General features: G+C 42.8%; 1 protein-coding gene across 4 annotated transcripts in view; it reads left to right on the forward strand.

Annotated features, from left to right (window-relative positions):
• DNAH14 (dynein axonemal heavy chain 14) overlaps window positions 1-18,141 on the forward strand; it is a 291,965-nt gene that overhangs the window by 24,545 nt on the left and 249,279 nt on the right. For all 4 annotated transcript variants that reach the window (XM_077340659.1, XM_077340670.1, XM_077340680.1 and 1 more), the window contains exons 8-11: window positions 1,556-1,812; window positions 3,931-4,096; window positions 11,753-12,017; window positions 13,715-13,766. In XM_077340659.1, coding sequence (XP_077196774.1) covers window positions 1,556-1,812; window positions 3,931-4,096; window positions 11,753-12,017; window positions 13,715-13,766 — 740 coding nt within the window. The remainder of the gene's footprint in view (window positions 1-1,555; window positions 1,813-3,930; window positions 4,097-11,752; window positions 12,018-13,714; window positions 13,767-18,141) is intronic.

Consider the following 18,141-nt stretch of genomic DNA (forward strand, 5'->3'; position numbering starts at 1 on the left):
TTGAGGCAGCGTGTTAACGATCAACCGATCAAACGACAGCTCAAACACCCCAGGCAGCTGGATGGGTCTCTCCGTTGCAACGAATCTACCCAGATTCGTTACAATGGGTCTGTTTTTTTTTTTTTTTAAACCTTCCTTAAAGGGAAAGGGGCTGTTTGGGAGCATGCTAACGGCTGCCCATTGGCTGCTTGACGGCCAGGGGCGGGACGAGCTTGGCAATAGCGCTTCCTTTCTAGCGATTTCTGCCGAGACCGGAAGCCTGTGGGAAACGCTAAAAAACGCAACTGATTCCACTACAAAGGCAGGTATGCATAACGACGAATTCCACTATTTTAAATGGCGATTTTTCATTCCGCAAACAATTTGCAACAAAGATCCCCGTGCAAAAAGGCCCCTAGAGCCTCTTGTGGCGCAGAGTGGTAAGGCAGCAGACATGCAGTCTGAAAGCTCTGCCCATGAGGCTGGGAGTTCAATCCCAGCAGCCTGCTCAAGGTTGACTCAGCCTTCCATCCTTCCAAGGTCGGTAAAATGAGTACCCAGCTTGCTGGGGGGTAAACGGTAATGACTGGGGAAGGCACTAGCAAACCACCCCGTATTGAGTCTGCCATGAAAACGCTAGAGGGCATCACCCCAAGGGTCAGACATGACTCAGTGCTTGCACAGGGGATACATTTACCTTTTTTTAATATTACAACTGCCTGATAACTATAAGTAATAAAATACAATAAGTCTACCTCTCCACTGGTGTGCTTATTGTTTCCAAATCTGATAAAAGAACAATTGCTACTTTGGATACTTACTCCTCTCCATTTATCTTCATCATTCTACACCGTTGATGTGAACTTCAATAGTAAAGCAGCTGTGGGAAAAGCAGTTTAGTTTAGTGGTTAAGAGTGGTGTTGAGAGTGGAGTGCCTCTAATCTGAAGAACCAAGTGTGTTTCTGAACTTTTCCACATAAAGCCAGCTGGGCGACCTTGGACCAAGATTGTTATCTCAGAGTTCTCTCAGCCCCACCTACCTCACAGGGTGTCTGTTGTGGGGAGAAGAAGGGTAGGCAATTGTAAGCTACTTTGAGTCTCCTTGAGAAAAGCAGGGTACAAAAAAACAGTTCTTCTACTTCAGTTCTACAGTCATATTTTGCTGAGAATCCCATGCCCACCTCCTCAGGTAAGTGATCTTACTATTCTCTGTGTCTAACCTCAATAAGCACAGTCCGATGTGCACATGCACAGAAGACCACTTGAGTTGCCTCCAAGTGTAATCTTGTTTTGTAGAATACAGACAGAATAATTTGCATGCATGATATTTAGTAAACCAGCTTTAAGAGCAAGATTTCTGGTATATAAATGTTTGACTTGCAACCAATACATGTGCATATATGGTCTCAATATTATTATTTTTGCCATGATAGTAAAAATGCTTTTCCATGAACAGTTTTTTTTTTAATGGAAGAGATGGTAATAGTGAAGTGTATAGCAAAATGTTAATCTGATGAAAGTATATTCATATATATATTGATTCATTTTCTAAATGTATTCTTGCTAAATGCTATAGGTAGCAGAAGCCAAGGGAGCAGGAAGGCTTTTTCAGCACTCCCATGATGATGCCAGAGAGAAACCAAAATATTTTGAGATAGCTGAATGGCGGCATGTAATGGATAAATTTTCTAGGTTTCTTCAGCTGGTGGATAGGATCTTTCAAGAACTACTTCGGAAACTTGTGCACATTGCTTTAGATTTCCTTTTGGAGATATTTCAAGGTTCTAACATGATGGCAACTTCAAAAGAGAAGAAGAATGAAGATCTTTTAAGGTTACTATTGTTGGTTTAAGATTGTTATAAAATATTTCAGATTAACTATTAAATAGATGTATTATTAAGCATTAACCGATTCATATGTAAAACATACATACTTTTTTGAAGAGGGTGATTACAATAAGTATAAGAAATTTAAAAACAGCTAGAAGTAATCAAGTATTATTTCCTATGTTTTAAGATCATTAACTAGAATAACTTTATATACATCTTTGAGCTAGAGTATAGAAAGGCAAGACTCGTGCATCAAATATATCATTCAAAATATATATAACCATGTAATGGCAGAAAGTGAAGAAGAACTAAATAGCCTCTTGATGCGGGTGAAGGAGGAGAGTGCAAAACTTGGCTTGAAACTCATGTCATGATCTTAATTCCTGGCAAATAGATGGGGAAGAAATGGAGGTAGTGACAGATTTTATTTTCCTGGGCTCCAAGATCACTGCAGATGGGGATTGCAGCAAAGAAATTAAAAGACGCTTGCTCCTGGGGAGGAAAGCCATGGCAAATCTAGACAGCATCCTAAAAAGCAGAGACATCACCCTGCCAACAGAAGTGCGTCTAGTCAAGGCTATGCAATGTCTGACTGCTCTTTAGAAGGCCAGATCCTGAAGATGAAACAATACTTTGGCCACCTCATGAGAAGGAAGAACTCCCTGGAGAAGAGCCTAATGCTGGGAGCGATTGAGGGCAAAAGATGAAGGGGACGATAGAGTATGAGGTGGCTGGATGGAGTCACTGAAGCAGTCGGTGCAAGCTTAAATGGACTGCGGGGAATGGTATAGGACAGGAAGGCCTGGAGGATCATTGTCCATGGGGTCGCGATGGGTCGGCCATGACTTCGCACCTAACAAAAACAACATCCCTGTCCTGTTAAGCTAAAAAGTTTGTGTCATTCCATGATCAATTTTACTCTCTCCCAGTTAATATCAGGGAGAAGTTAAGTGAACTGTTGAAATGGCTGGTAGCCATTTAAATCCTCCATTTGGGTTCCCCTTACTTGGAAGGGGAGGAGTGAAATGGGCTGGCCAAAACTGGCGGATTCATTTCAGGGCATTTGACTCAGTTCAGTTTAGAGGTTTGGTTAAGGAACATCTTAAACCCCCCAAAATACTAAAATTTTCTTGTTCATTTCCATCTCTAGTTGTGAACCATGATTGCAAGCCAGCAGCTCCTAACCCAGTGAGGCAGGGGTTGTGTTGTTTAGAACCACTGTTGATTGTTATTGTTGTATATTGACTATGTTGTATGTTGACTCGTTCCACAAATCCCCCTATGATGTTTTATGTAAACTGCCTTGAGCCATATGGAAGGGCAGTATAGAAGTCAAACAAACAAATAAACAAACAAACCAGTAGACTTCACCCTGTGAATGACCTCTCCCCTCACCACCTTGCACAGGGTAATGACTGTTAGTTTTGGCTTCCCAAACTGTTCCTAGAAAAATGGAAGTGGTTGATTTTTAAACCTCTAAATTAGCGATCCCCAACCTGTGGGCTGCGGACCACATGTGGTCCTTCGACTAATTGGAGGTGGGCCCCGAAGGACGCCTTCTCCCCCACACCCCCTGGCCCTTTACTTCATCCCCCCCAGCCCTTTACAACACACTTCATTGTTGTGGTGTGTCTGTATCTTTTTTTGAAGGGATGTTTAAACATTACCATAGCGATCAGAGAGCGCTAGGCCAGTGGTTGAGAGTGGAGGAGTAAACTACCCCCCCACACAACGGGCCTCAGTAAAAGGCGTTGAGTGGTCCCCGGTGAGTGGTCCCCGGTGATAAAAAGGTTGGGGACCACTGGTTTGGATGTTGGGGTGCATAAAGGAATTTCTGTTCCCTTAAAAACTATCTTTGAGATTTCCCACTGAATAGTCCAGAATGTAAGATCCGGATTATTTATGTTGCTCATCTATTGCTGCTGCTTTTGATGGTTGATTTTGTAGTGAAATTATGGTTTAATGATTTAATTATTAAAATAAGCAATTACTAAAACTTCTTGAGAACCACTATATATTTGTCTCTGTGTTTATGTTTGTGTATATGTACACCTGTATAGACGCATGCACAAACTGGCTGAAATCAAAACTATAAATTAGTAATGTTTTTCACATATCTAGATTATATAAGAAGATGATAGAGCGAGCACTTTCTTCGTCCCATGTAGACAGAAAACATCAGTGGCTATTTCAGATATATTCCGTAGAGGCAGCTCAAGGACCCTTGTGCCATTCAAAGAAACCTGAAACACATTATGAAATCATCACTATCAAAGATATAGATAAGGTAAAATAAATTGCATTTTTAAAAAAAGTTTTATGAAGTGCTGAATCTATTAAATAGTGCATAAAGGTGTGTATTATAGCTGGAATCCAAACAATATTGCAACTACTGCCGCATACTTAGAGTATTTCAGCCTTGTATTTCTTTGCAGATTGCCATATCTTATGTTATGCTGATTCTGGAACAGAATATACTTTCAAAATCAGATTATGGTGTGACATCAGGATTTATTTTTCAAAGAAAATTCAGTTAACTGCTATTAGACAGGAACAGCCTTTATGCCTGGATGGTGGGAAGGACTAGGTGTGTGGCAGTCCCTATCATTTTTCAAGAACTCTTCATTCGACCTTTCAGTTAATCCTGAGCCTTGTTTAGTCAGGTATGCATCCTTTGACCAGGCAGTTGCTCTTATTAAAGCCTATGGCACTCAAGCTGTGTTGGCAAAATGTGACACATAGATCATTAACATGTGGAGGATGCTATGCTGTGTTGCTGCCTGATTTTTGGGCATTCCCTTTTTTGCCCCAGGCTTCAATGGGGCATATGTTGGGACTGGGCCATATGTCTGTGGAAAATCCAGGCTATGCCCAATAAGGGCATTGCTCCTACCCTCCCCCCAAGTGTCCCTCCCATCATCTACCCTCGCAACCTTTAAAAAAAGGTAAAATTGTATTACAACATGATTCCAAGGTAACGAAATAGCAAAAAAATCAAAAACCATATTTGGTTTCTCAGTTTTAGTGAGATCTAAGGACAGTCTTTGCATATGTCTGTGCATTGGGGGAATGGTGCGATAAAACAGCCCATTTTTAAAATACTCTTGCATTACAACGCAATCCTGGTAATTAAAAGATATATTTTTTGGACTTGGATGGGGCGAAGCGCTAAAATGGCGCTGGAAGGTGCTTGGGGAGTTCTTGCCATATCACAATGATTGAAAGCTTAAATGAATGGTGGGAAATTTTCACTTCCTGTCAATTGGCTACCTCACATGGTAGCAAAAATCCAGGGTGGACAGATAGAAGCAGGCCCAGATTTTCCGCACAGGCACGGCCCAGCCTCAACATATGCTCCATTGAAGCCCAGGACAAAAAAGTTAGCAGAGTGCTTTAGTATGGCTAGTAAATACAGCATGTGCAGTGTGCATACAGCGAGAAAACAAACAAAGCAAAGCATGTTCACAAAGGTAGTACTTAACTAATATAGTAACTAGTTATTAGAGAACTTAATTCTACATACTTAGAAGTAAAGATAAGGTTCCTGTTCTAAGATTAAGAGAATTCCTGTTTGAATCAGGAGACATCACAGAGAGCTGTTTCCAACAGTTTGGTGGCACACTGAACCTCAAGGCTGACTTGCAGGTGCCATGAAATGTGTTGGGGAGTCAGGATTTTGATGTATTTTTTGGGTGCTGTGGAAGGCATTCATCCCAGTGGGTCAGTCGGAGCTATGAAGGACATCACATTCCTAGAATTATTTTCAGTTGTGGTGGCTTTGTATTTGCAGGGGAGTGAGTTTGGTAACAAGAGGGTATCCTTCTGGTATGACAATGGAAATGTGGTACAAATCTCAAAATCAGAGGCAATCACAAAATTTGTAAGGTATTTCATATTTACAGAGTTTATTAACAGAGTTTATTTGCTGATGTGACCTTTTCAGCCAGCCATTTCTCAGGAGTGGATAATGGCACAACAGATGTCCTGTGTTCAGCAGCAGAACTATTGTTCGATGCCTGGCTTCCATTCCACAGCAGCCTCCTTTACAGAAAAGTTCTGAATGCTGTGTTACGGTCTATCACAGGGGATCTCTGTTGCTATCAACATTGAAATATAATCCTGTTTTAAGTTATTTTATGTATTACTGTCCTTGTAAGATCAGGTGAGGTGTGGCTTACTCCAGAAACATTTTTGTGCCAGTACTTGGTGTCTCTTTTTCATCAGGACTATGGTAATTTGTTTGGCAGGCTTTTTTTTAACAAGCACAACAGCTAAAAAGCCCTTGAAATCTGGTGCCACTGCATGGCCAGCAGGCCTGCCGACAGGTACCCTCTGATCCATGATTTTTTGTGTAATCTCTGTCCCACTTTCCTTGGATATTCCCTTCTAAGAATGAAATAAAATTGATCAAAGTTGCCTTTTACCTGGCTTTCTTTTGGGTACTAAGGGCAAGAAAGTTGGTGGCTGCTTCTTCCTCACATCCATTTGAGTGGGCTGTTTCCCATGATGATATGCAGTTTATTGATTGTAGACAGGTCCTCCCAATCCAGAGATCCAAAACAGACCAGTTGGTTGAAGTTATATGCTGCACCATCACTTGGACTATGTTCTGTTCTGGCAACCAGACTATGTTCTGTTCTGTTCTGCTTCAGGTCCTTGGACAACCTGGCTGTTTCCAAAGGCTCTGGGTGGCCTTACCCTCCCTTCCCCTTTGACATCTAAGGAAGAGGTTTGCAAGTGGGGCCTGGGAGAGGCTGCCTGCTGGGGAATTCCCTCCGCATGGAGGTGTGGCCTGGCAGACAATGCCTGATTGAAACATTCTCCCTCTCCCTTTCGAGGTCACCTGGATGCTAGGGGAAGCAGTATAAAGATGGGCCTAGGAGAGGCTTCTCTCACTCCTCCTTTCTCTCAGAGTGGAATGTGGAAGTTTGCCTTTACCCTGTCACATTTCCAGGACATTGTATCTGAAGAAGTATGCATGCACATGACAGTTCATACCTTGAATGAAACTTTGTTGATCTACTGAACTCAAAATTTGTTCTCTTGCCTTTACCCTGTGATTGCCAGTCTCCTTCCTTTCAAGGTCAACTGAGTTCTGAGGAAGGATTACAGATGATGCCTGGCGTAGGCTACCCTTGCCTCTTCCGTCTCTGGGAGCAGGGGAGGAAGCTTAACTCTGATTGCCAGTCTCTTCCCTTCAGCTTCTAAGGAAGAACTTTGCAGTTGGGGCCACAGAGGCTGCATTCTGGGGAAATCCCTTGCTCCTCCCCTCTCTGCAAAGGCAGGAAGCTTGGCTTAACGCTGTAATTGCCAGTCTCCTTCCCCTAAACATGGAAGTGTGGCCTGGCAGACAATGCCTGATTGAAAGAAACATTCTCCCTTGTAATTTTAGAGAGTGGCTAAATTGGGCAGAGTTCCCCCCCCCCCTGGTGTTTCTAGGTATTAGTCTCTTTGGAGAGAGCAGACTACTTATGCTTAAGGCCTGCTGTGCTTTCTTTCACGGACTCTACTGGGACTGCCTTGATCCAAGGTCAGAACGGGTTCTCTGTTCTACTCTCCAATGCCCCTTGCTATTGCCTAGTTTTAAAGGCTTACATAGTGACATAGCTACTAGGGTCCTCCACCTTACTACAATCTAAGGGGCTTTTCAAGCACAAGCAGAGTTTCATGTTTCCATCTCCATGAGGACCCTGCAGGAGTTATTTTTATGTGACACTATTTGCAACAAAAATCAAGGTAGTATAGTGGCTAGAGTATTGGACTAGATCTGGAAGGTCCCAGTTCAGAAGCTGATTGTTGACCATCGCATTCTTTCAATTTGACCTGCCTTGCAGGGCTCTAGTCAGCATGGAATTAAAATATTATAAATTGTCATAAGACATTTTTATTCCCTGTTAGGGATTGCAGATCTTTTAAGATGTCTTCTGATGTTTCTCTGCTCAGAAGAGTTGTCCCATGTGCAAACTGTTGTGCAAACTATAATTACTAACTTCAATACAGTAAATTCAATACAGTACATAAAAGAGGTGTACCGTATACACCTGCATATAAGCTGACACACATATAAGCCGAGGGTGGGAAATGCTCCAATATCACAGGCTCTCCCATCCAGCCTCCCTCTCCAACAAATACAGAAAAGTCAAGAGGATGAATGGCTGTTGGTTTTTATACCCTGCATTTCAATAACCAAAGGAGTCTCAAAGTGGCTTACAATTGCCTTCCCTTCCTCTCTTGATGCCAGACACCCTGAGAGAGCTCTGACAGAACTGCTCTGTGAGAACAGCTCTGGCAGGAGAACCAAACAGTGCCCCCAGGCCAGCAAACCAGAGCAGAACAACAGTACCCAAAGTTAGCAACCTACTTACAACAGCTACCAAACTGGGAGAATGGACAACCTTAACTACAATGTCCCCCCAGAACAAAACACTGAAATAAAGAACTGTAAAACTGAACAATGAAAGAAAGAACTGTAAAAATCAGCTTTTAAAAGAAAGAAAAGGCAAACAATGCTGCCCCTCAGATAAAAGAACAAACATTAGGAGAAAGAATCAGTAAATCCCAAAGCACCCCCAAAACTCACCCCACCCGCAGAAACCAAAAGAATAGTTTGGAAGAAATGATTAAGAGGAAGAAGTAAAGGCAAAAGGGGGGGGGGGGAAGATCAGAGTCCTTCAGTCAAACCGTTGATGTCCTATAAGCTGCCAGAGCAAGCTCAGCTTGCAGTATACATTTGCAAAAGGCAAGGCAATGATTGGCTGGCTGGAGCAGGCTTATTTCAATTACCATATATACCCGCATATAAGCTGAGGAGGGTTTTTTCATTGTGAAAAAAGGTACTGAAAAACTAGGCTTATACGCAAGTATATATGGTAATTGGGATAATTCTTTTGTGTTAGAGCAACCTTTTTATCACTGGGGACCGGTCAACGCTTGGCAATTTTCCTGAGGCCTGGGGGGTAGTCTTGCCGACATCGCCGCCACCTGAGCTCCTGCTCCACTTGCTTTCCCGCCGTCGCCCCTGACTTCCCGCCACCCACTGGGGGGTGTTGCTAGCAGCAGCTGCACAGTGCCACACCAAGGGGGAGCCCCAGCCATGGCGGCCACTGGAGAGCACCAAAGGTGAGCCAGTGGCAGAGTGGCAGGGCAGCCCCCAAGGCAGCAGCCAGGGAGGAGGATGAGGAGGAGCCGCGGCCCGGTACTGAATGATCCACGGACCGGGACCGGTCCCCGGACAAGGGGTTGGGAACCACTGAGTATACATTTTAAAAGGACCTATTATTAGGCCCAAATAATGAAAAGTATACTTTAATTTTGCTTGTACAGCTCCTTCATGGTCCATTCTATGGGATTTGTTGTTCCACACCCTTACAGATGGAAACTCCCAGTGGTCGAGCTTCAGTGTTCTCCTTATTTGACATTATTCTTGGCTATCTTTTACACTTACAAGTGATTAGGAGAAACCCTGTCAGGGTACAACTCCTTCCCTGCCACAGCAATGGGTGGTTGTGATCAATCTGGGAGCATCCAATTGAGTCACCTCTTACCACCCTTAGTCTTATCTTAGTTAGTCTATTTGTCATGGTTGTCAGCTCTTGGATCCTCTGATCTGGTCACACCATAATAACAATAACAACAACAATAATAGATATTTGGATACAGATGTTTTTTTCAGGCCTCTTGGACTCCCATCTCTAAGTCTTTCTGACCACGGGACTCTACTCAACATACCTTTAAGTCTGTTAAAATTTGCTTTCATGAAGCCAAGTCTATACGTCCAACTATGTAAAGGTTTTCTCTTTCTCACAATTGAAAATTCCAAAATCACATGGTTATTTCTACCAAGTGTGCCCACTACTTTTACCTCATCCACCAGCCCGTCTATTGATGAGAATCAAGTCTAAAATACAAGAACTCCTGGTTCCTCTCACTATTTTCTGGGAAATGAAGCTGTCAAGCAAGACAAGTTAAGAAATTAATGGAGTTTGTATTTTTAGCAGAATTGGTCTTCCAACAGATATCTGGGTAATTGAAGTCACCCATGACCACTGTTTTCCCCCTCTTTGAGAATTGTGTAATTTGGTCTAGGAATATCTTATCCAAGTCCTCTGACTGGCTTGGTGGTCTATAACAGACCCCCACCATAATAACATTTTTAATTCCTACTCCTTGTATATTTACCCAAATACACTCAACTGAACTTTCATGCTCAGGTATCTGTATTTCTTCATAAGTATAAAGGTTCTTAACATATTTTGCTACACCTCCCCCTTTCTTTACTTGTCTGTCCCTTTTGAATAGATTGTACCCCTCAATTCTAGTATTCCATTTGTGAGTATTATCCCACCAAGTTTCTGTGATTCCTATTAGGTCATAGTCCTCTTTCTCTATTAGGACTACTAGTTCCTCCTGCTTGTTTCCCATATATAAATAGAAAATATCACCCATTATTAATTTTTCATATGCATTTTTTGTCGTAACTGACCATCTTTTATAAGTTATAATTAACTGGGACTTATTTGTTAACCTGTTGGAAATCGGCACACTTCTATTAAGAGGTTCCCTTATTAAACTGTTTATTGAGCTGCACAGATTCATTTGGTGTTCACTGTGTTAACGTGCCAGTTGTCTCAGACCTTCTGCAAATAGACATATTTTATCACAAAGTTGAGCGCCTTCATATGACCTTGTGGCACATCATTCTTCAGCACTAAATTTTTCAGAACCAGTGGGTAATGTGTTGCTTAATGTCCATAGATTGTCCACTGGACTTTCTTATGGTCATAAGTGGAAATGTTTTTCTTTTTAGGACCTTTTAAAAGGGATTTCCCTTACTGCTTATCCCTTGCCCTTGAATTTGGAATACATTTTCACTTTAAAGACTGTGGGGTTGGCAGTCTCTACTGCTCTTTATCTGTTTTGTAAGACCCTCAAAGTGAAACACTCCCTCATTGCAAACTTTGTCTAGATGGATTGTCTCTGCCATCCGATTGTCGTATGAATTCTCAGGACTCTTGTGTTCTTTCCAAGTTAGGCACATTACAGGAGCACAAGCAGCTTCAGTCGCTTTTTCATGAGGCTTTTCCCTGACGGAGCTCTGCAAGGCTGCAATTTGCTTATCTGCTGATATGTTCATCAAGCATTATTCTGTGGATACAAACACAAAAAAGGAGACATCAGTTGGGACAGCAGCATTATAATCTTTTTTCCATTGGGAGGCTCACCCCACCACATGTTAAATCAACTTGCTAGTCTCTTGTGGTGCAGAGTAGTAAGTGGCAGAAATGCTGTCTGAAGCTGTCTGCCCATGAGGTTGGGAGTTCGATCCCAGCAGCTGGCTCAAGGTTGATTCAGCCTTCCATCCTTCCGAGGTCGGTAAAATGAGTACCCAGCTTGCTGGGGGGTAAAATGGTAATGACTGGGGAAGTCCCTGGCAAGGCCACCCTGTATTGAGTCTGTCATGAAAACGCTGGAGGGCGTCACTCCAAGGGTCAGACATGACTCGGTGCTTGCACATGTGATACCTTTACCTTTAGTCTCCCATTATGGGACTGCATAGAAGAATGGAGATGAAATACTGTTGCATTTATCTGTAACAGTTCTGCATCAAGTAGTCTTCTGCACAGTCCCACTTTCCCACCCTCCAATCCTGCTATGTGCTCTCATTTCACTCTTTGACAGACTCGGCAGTTTAGGAGAACTGAATGAAAGGAAGCACCTCTCCTGGAGCACATGACTATTTCAGCAAGAAAATAGCTGCTAGAACACTCTGGAGGAGAGGGGCTCCGCTGCTCTACCTCTAGGCTAAAACTTTAAGCTGAAAACTCTTATGAGTTTGTGCTTGCATAGAAGAGAGTTTGATGAACAACAGTTACAGGCAAGTGCAACACTATTTTATTTTTCATATATATTGTATTTATATAATTATATCTTTTTATTAATTTAGTTACTGGAAGATGCAAGAAGACAAATGAAAAGAGAGGAAGACTATCCACCACTATTTGAAATAAACTTATGCCTTAGAGTTCCTTTTGAAAAAGACAATTTTAGGAAAAGTCAAGAGAATAATCCAGACTCTTTTGTGGCCCAGGATTATCATGTACCAGAGACTTTATCAGAATCTTTAAATAGAACTTTAGAATGTGATGAAGAAAACGCTATTATGCAGAAGTTGTGTACATCCAGCCATCAGAAAACAAGTGACACTTTGGGTAAGATTGAATTATTTTGGAATATCACAAAACCTTGGCTCCATAGCTCAAGTTTTCATAAGACACATAATCAACCTGATACATTGAAAGCTAAAGTGGACATGTGGCCTTTAAATGTGCATCTCACACTCCTAGGATGGTACTTGGAGAAATACAGGGCAGAGAGGAAAAAACAGTCATGTAGTACAATGATAGAAGAGACAGATTTTTAAATGCTATGCAATAAAAACAAATGTATGCAAATCTAGAAGTGCAGTGGAAAGCAATTAAATGACTTGTAAAGGAAATACTGTATTTGCTGGCGTATAAGACTACTTTCCCCCCCTGAAAAACATGCCTCCAAGTAGGGGGGTCGTCCTATACGCCGGGTGCACTTCAGTTGGGATAGACATAGCTACCCATAGTGGCCTCCCAATGCTTGCCTGGTGCCCATAGTAGCCTCCCGATGCCTGCCCACCTCATTCTACATACCATCCAGGATCGCACGGTATCTAGTGTGGCCGCGGCGGGTCGTCAGCAGTGCCAGCCTTTTCGGTGTGAAGCAGCGGCACTCCGGCTGCCCCTTGTCTACACAGAGCTCGAACATGCGCATTTGCGCACTAGTGTCAGTCACAAGGAGATGCAGGAGCAGGCCGGAGGAGCTGCGGTCGTGCTGTGGCCGGACAATGGTGACAAACTCTATATTTTGAGTGGAAATGTTGGGGGGTCGTCTTATACTCCCAGTTGTTTTATACTCTGGCAAATACGGTAGTTCCATTTATTATACTCTGCCTTTCTCTCTACTGGTTCACAAAGTGGTTTACATTATTCTTCTCTGCTTCATTTTATCACCACAACAATGCTGTGAAGTAGGTTAGGCTGAGTGTGCGTGACTGGCCCAAGATCACTCAACAAGCTTCTATGGCATAAATTCAAACCTGGTTTCCCCATATCCTAGTTGTTGCTTCTGTAGTCCTGCCAAGGACCAAGCTTGAGGTCAGGCAGGATTGTAAGCCTGCACTGTAATTAATCAATGCACTGCTAGATCCCATTTATATAAGTTGTGGGTTTTCTTTGGTTCAGTTTTGTACCATCATGCTGGGTCACAATAAAGAGTTGATTGAACTCCCATGGATTTGACACTGGTGACAAATATGGGATCATGATGTTAGGTATCCAGCCCTGGCAAGCAGAAATAACACCGGAAAAATTTATTACAAGGAGCAATAAAATGACAGTGATCATTACAACTGACCAGTGTCATCTGTTCTCTTACTTCTTTAACACTTTTAACTAATCACGCTTGGGGGGGAGTCACGGACCTGAAAGAAAAAAATACATAGGATTCCTATTCAACCTCAGTAGCTCTAACTCATTCTTTACACTCATTTAGGGACTAGATAAGATTAAATGCTTCTTGATTTCTTAATTTGTTTATACTGGGACCATGATAATCATGTCCACTTCCTGCCTCACACACACATTCTCCCCTCCTTTAGTTTTTAGCATTATGCTGTCATTGATTTCCTCCCTCTCCCTCTTGTTGATTTTATTGTGGAGAAAAGGTGGGAAACTAGTAGTGATGCCAGGCTGCAGCATCATAGCCCCTTCCTTTTGTCAAATGACATCAAGACATGGGTAAGTTGTACTAGATATTAAAAGCCAGAAAATTGTAAGAGCTATTTTATTCAATGGTTTTGCTTTTCTTTCCATTGTAGGTCCAGAGTCCAGTGCTGCGTCGTACAGTGAAGAGCTACGATACAGTGATTGGTACATACAAACAATTGTTTAATAGATGATGATGATGATGTTGTTATTGGGTATAAAGTTAGTATAGTGGGTATTAGTGAAGCAAAGTTTCACAATCAAGAAAGAATAGTTTCATGCATCAAACAATTCCAGCAAGTAGATTGCAAAAAAGTAAAATCTGCTTTTATTAAGGTGGATTCAAATTCACATCCATGCTGCAAAACCTCTCCTACTGCTTCTGTTCCAGGTAATATCTACAACATAATGATACACTAGGGGGGGAATGCAAAATTAACATACAAAATATGTAGCCTGGTGTAGAGAGCCCGCATGGTATAATAGTTAAGAGCAGTGGCTTCTAATCTGGTGAACCGGGTCTGATTCCCCACTCGTCCACTTGCAGCCAGCTCGGTGGCCCTGGGCTTGTCATAGCTCTGATAAAGCTGTTCTGACCAAGCAGTAATATCTGGGCCCTCTCAGCCTCACCTACCTCACAGGGTGTCTGTTGTGGGGAGAGGAAATGGAAGATGATTATAAGACGCTTTAAAATCAGAGTCCAGTAGCACCTTTAAGACCAACAAAGATTTATTCAGGGAGTGAGCTTTTGATTGCAAGCACTCTTCGTCACAGTATGATCTTCTTACATGACAGGGAATATATAGCAAAAATCAATTCTGTTACATCAGTAGACTGTGTCACAACCAATTACAGCCAATGATAATCCTTTTTCAAAACAGCCAAATAATCCCCTAGAATTTGTTAGGATTGTTTGGCTGTTTTGAAGTAGATGTTCTAGAACTCCCTAGCTTTCTCCATGACCCAGTGTATGCTGGCAATTTGATCTCTAGTTCTTCTGCCTCTTCGAAATCCTGCCTGTACTTCTGGAAATTCTCGGTCCACATATTGCTGGAGCCTAGCTTGTAGGATTTTGAGCATAACTTTGCTAGCATGAGAAATGAGTGCAATGGTGCGGTAGTTTGAACATTCTTTGGCATTACCCTTCTTTGGGATTGGAATATAAACTGATCTTTTCCAATCCTGTGGCCACTGTAGAGTTTTCCAAATTTGCTAGTATATTGAGCGTAGCATTTTTACTGCATCGTCTTTTAAGATTTTGAATAGTTCAACTGGAATGCTGTCACCACCACTAGCTTTATTGTTGCTCAGACTTCCTAAGGCCTATTTGGCTTTATTGTTGCTAAGGCTTTATTGTTGCTCAGACCTCCTAAGGCCTATCTCTTTCCAGGATGTCTGGCTTCAGGTCAGTGACTACCCGCTCATGGTTATTAGGGATGTTAAGCTTGCTCTTTTATAAGTCTTCTGTATAATTTTGCCACCTTTTTACAATCTCTATTGCTTCTGTTAGGTTCCTACCATATTGGTCCTTTATCATAACCATCATTGCATGAAATGTTCTTTTAGAATCATAGAATAATAGAGTTGGAAGGGACCTCATGGGTTATCTAATCCAACCCCCTGCACTATGCCGGACACTCACACCCCAATCACTCATCTACTGTAACCTGCCATCCCTTTGCCTTCACAGAATCAGCCTCTCTGTCAGATGGCTATCTAGCTGTTTAAAAAGTTCCGAAGATGGAGAACCCACCACTTCCCAAGGAAGCCTGTTTCACTGAGAAACTGCTCTAACTGTCAGGAACTTCTTCCGGATGTTTAGATGGAATTTCTTTTGAATTAATTTCATCCCATTCATTCTGGTCCATCCCTCTGGGGCAAGAGAGAACAATTCTGCTCCATCCTACATATGGCACCCTTTAAAATACTTGAAGATGGTTATCAGATCCCCTCTCAGTCGTCTCCTCTCTAGGCTAAACAGACCAAGCTCCCTCAACCATTCTTCGTATGTCTTGGTCTCCAAATCTTTCACCATCTTGGTTGCCCTCCTCTGGACACGTTCCAGTTTGTCAACATCCCTCTTGAACTGCGGTGCCCAAAACTGAATACAGTACTCCAAGTGAGGCCGAACCAGAGCGGCATAGAATCATAGAATCATAGAGTTGGAAGGGGACATACAGGCCATCTAGTCCAACCCCCTGCTCTACACAGGATCAGCCCTAAGCATCCTAAAGCATCCAAGAAAAGTGTGCATCCAACCTTTGCTTGAAGACTGCCAGTGAGGGGGAGTTCACCACCTCCTTAGGCAGCCTATTCCACTTCTGAACTACTCTGACTGTGAAAATTTTTTTCCTGATATCTAGCCTATATCGTTGTACTTGAAGTTTAAACCCATTACTGCGTGTCCTTTCCTCTGCAGCCAACAGAAACAGCATCCTGCCCTCCTCCAAGTGACAACCTTTCAAATACTTAAAGAGGGCTATCATGTCCCCTCTCAACCTCCTTTTCTCCAGGCTGAACATTCCCAAGTCCCTCAACCTATCTTCATAGGGCTTGGTCCCTTGGCCCCAGATCATCTTCGTCGCTCTCCTCTGTACCCTTTCAATTTTATTTACGTCCTTCTTGAAGTGAGGCCTCCAGAACTGTACACAGTACTCCTGGTGTGGTCTGACCAGTGCCGTATACAATGGGACTATGACATCTTTGATGTGATGCCCCTTTTGATACAGCCCAAAATGGCATTCGCCTTTTTTACCGCTGCATCACACTGCCTGCTCATGTTTAGTTTACAATCCACAAGTACGCCAAGATCTCGTTCACACACAGTGTTACCTAGAAGCGTATCCCCCATCCAGTAGGCATGTTTTTCAATTTTCTGACCCAGATGCAGAACTTTACACTTATCTTAATTAAATTGCATCTTGTTCTCATTTGACCATTTTTCCATTGTGTTCAGATCTCGTTGAACTCTGTCTCTATCTTCCGGAGTATTTGCCAGTCCTCCCAATTTGGTGTCATCTGCAAACTTGATGAGTAGTCCCTCCACCCCCTCATCTAGATCATTAATAAATATGTTAAAAAGTACCGGGCCAAGCACCGAGCCCTGAGGTACCCGCTACTCACCATGAGCCGGTGTATGTTGGCCACTGAGTCACACTGCTGATTCTTGTTCAATGTATGGTCAACTAAGACTCCTAGATCCTTTTCTCGCATACTACTGCCAAGATAAGTCTCCCCCATTTTATATTGGTGTATTTGGTTTTTCCTACCTAAATGCAGAACTTTACATTTGTCCCTATTGAACTTCATTTTATTCAGTTTATCCCACTTCTCGAGCCTATCAAGATCATCCTGTATTCTGTTGCTGTCTTCAGTTGTGTTTGCTACCCCTCCCAGTTTAGTATCATCTGCAAATTTATTCAGGTGACCCTTGTCACTCTCCTCTGCACCCTCTCAATTTGGTCTACATCAGTGGTTCTCTATCTTCCTAATGCCACGACCCTTTAATACAGTTCCTCATGTTGTGGCGGCCTTTAAACCGAACCTGACCAAAGGCATGAAGATCCATTGTTTGTGATTGTATATAAATTGGTAAATTGTATGTAAATTGGCAGGCGTGTTCAGGAGGAGGGGCAACACTGGCGCCCCCCCCCTCAGCCAAGCTGCTTACCCTGACACAACCCCTGTGAAAGGGTCGTTCGACCCCCAAGGGGGTCCTGACCCCCAGGCTTAAAACCACTGGTCTACATCCTTTTTGAAGTTAGGTCTCCAGAACTGCACACACTACTCCTGATGGCTTGCTTTTGGAGGTGGAGAACAAGACTAGCTCATATTGAAGAATGGAGGATGAATGGGGAAGGAGCACCAGGAAGAAGAAGAAGGAGGAGGAGGAGAAGGAGAAGGAGAAGGAGAAGAAGAGTTGGTTCTTATATGCCGCTTTTCTCTACCCGAATGAGGCTGAGAGAGCCATGATATCACTGCTCGGTCAGAACAGTTTTATCAGTGCCCTGGCGAGCCCAAGATCACCCACCTGGTTGCATGTGGGGGAGCGCAGAATCGAACCTGGCATGCCAGATTAGAAGTCCGCACTTCTAACCACTACACCAAACTGGCACAAATGCTCAAACATCAGCCTGTTTAACTTACATCATGTTGGATTGTGGCTATCAAGAAGCCAATTAATATTCTCGGCCTGTTTGGTCTCATGACCGGACAAGCAGCCTGCAGCCATTAAAAGTTGACTACCCATGAAAGATCAACTGGAGCATAGCTTCCAGTCATCTGCAGGTACCTGTAAATGATTTGTTTTTTAGGTGGAGGGAATCAGAAGCTCACTCACAGTGGATCTTCTGATCTCCTATCTTGGAAACTTGGTTGCATCTCAAACTTGCTGAGGTGTAACAAAGAGTTTATCAGAACCTTAGCTGATTTTCCTTGTCCTCAGCCCAGGCAATCAGCACAGGCTGTAAAGGAAAAAGAGTAAATTGTTCCTGTTTTCCACAGCCCATTCTATCATAAGGATTTTTGGAATGTGGGGAGC

The sequence above is a fragment of the Paroedura picta genome, chromosome 1, assembly GCF_049243985.1.
Source record: "Paroedura picta isolate Pp20150507F chromosome 1, Ppicta_v3.0, whole genome shotgun sequence".
Classification (NCBI taxonomy): Eukaryota; Metazoa; Chordata; class Lepidosauria; order Squamata; family Gekkonidae; genus Paroedura; species Paroedura picta.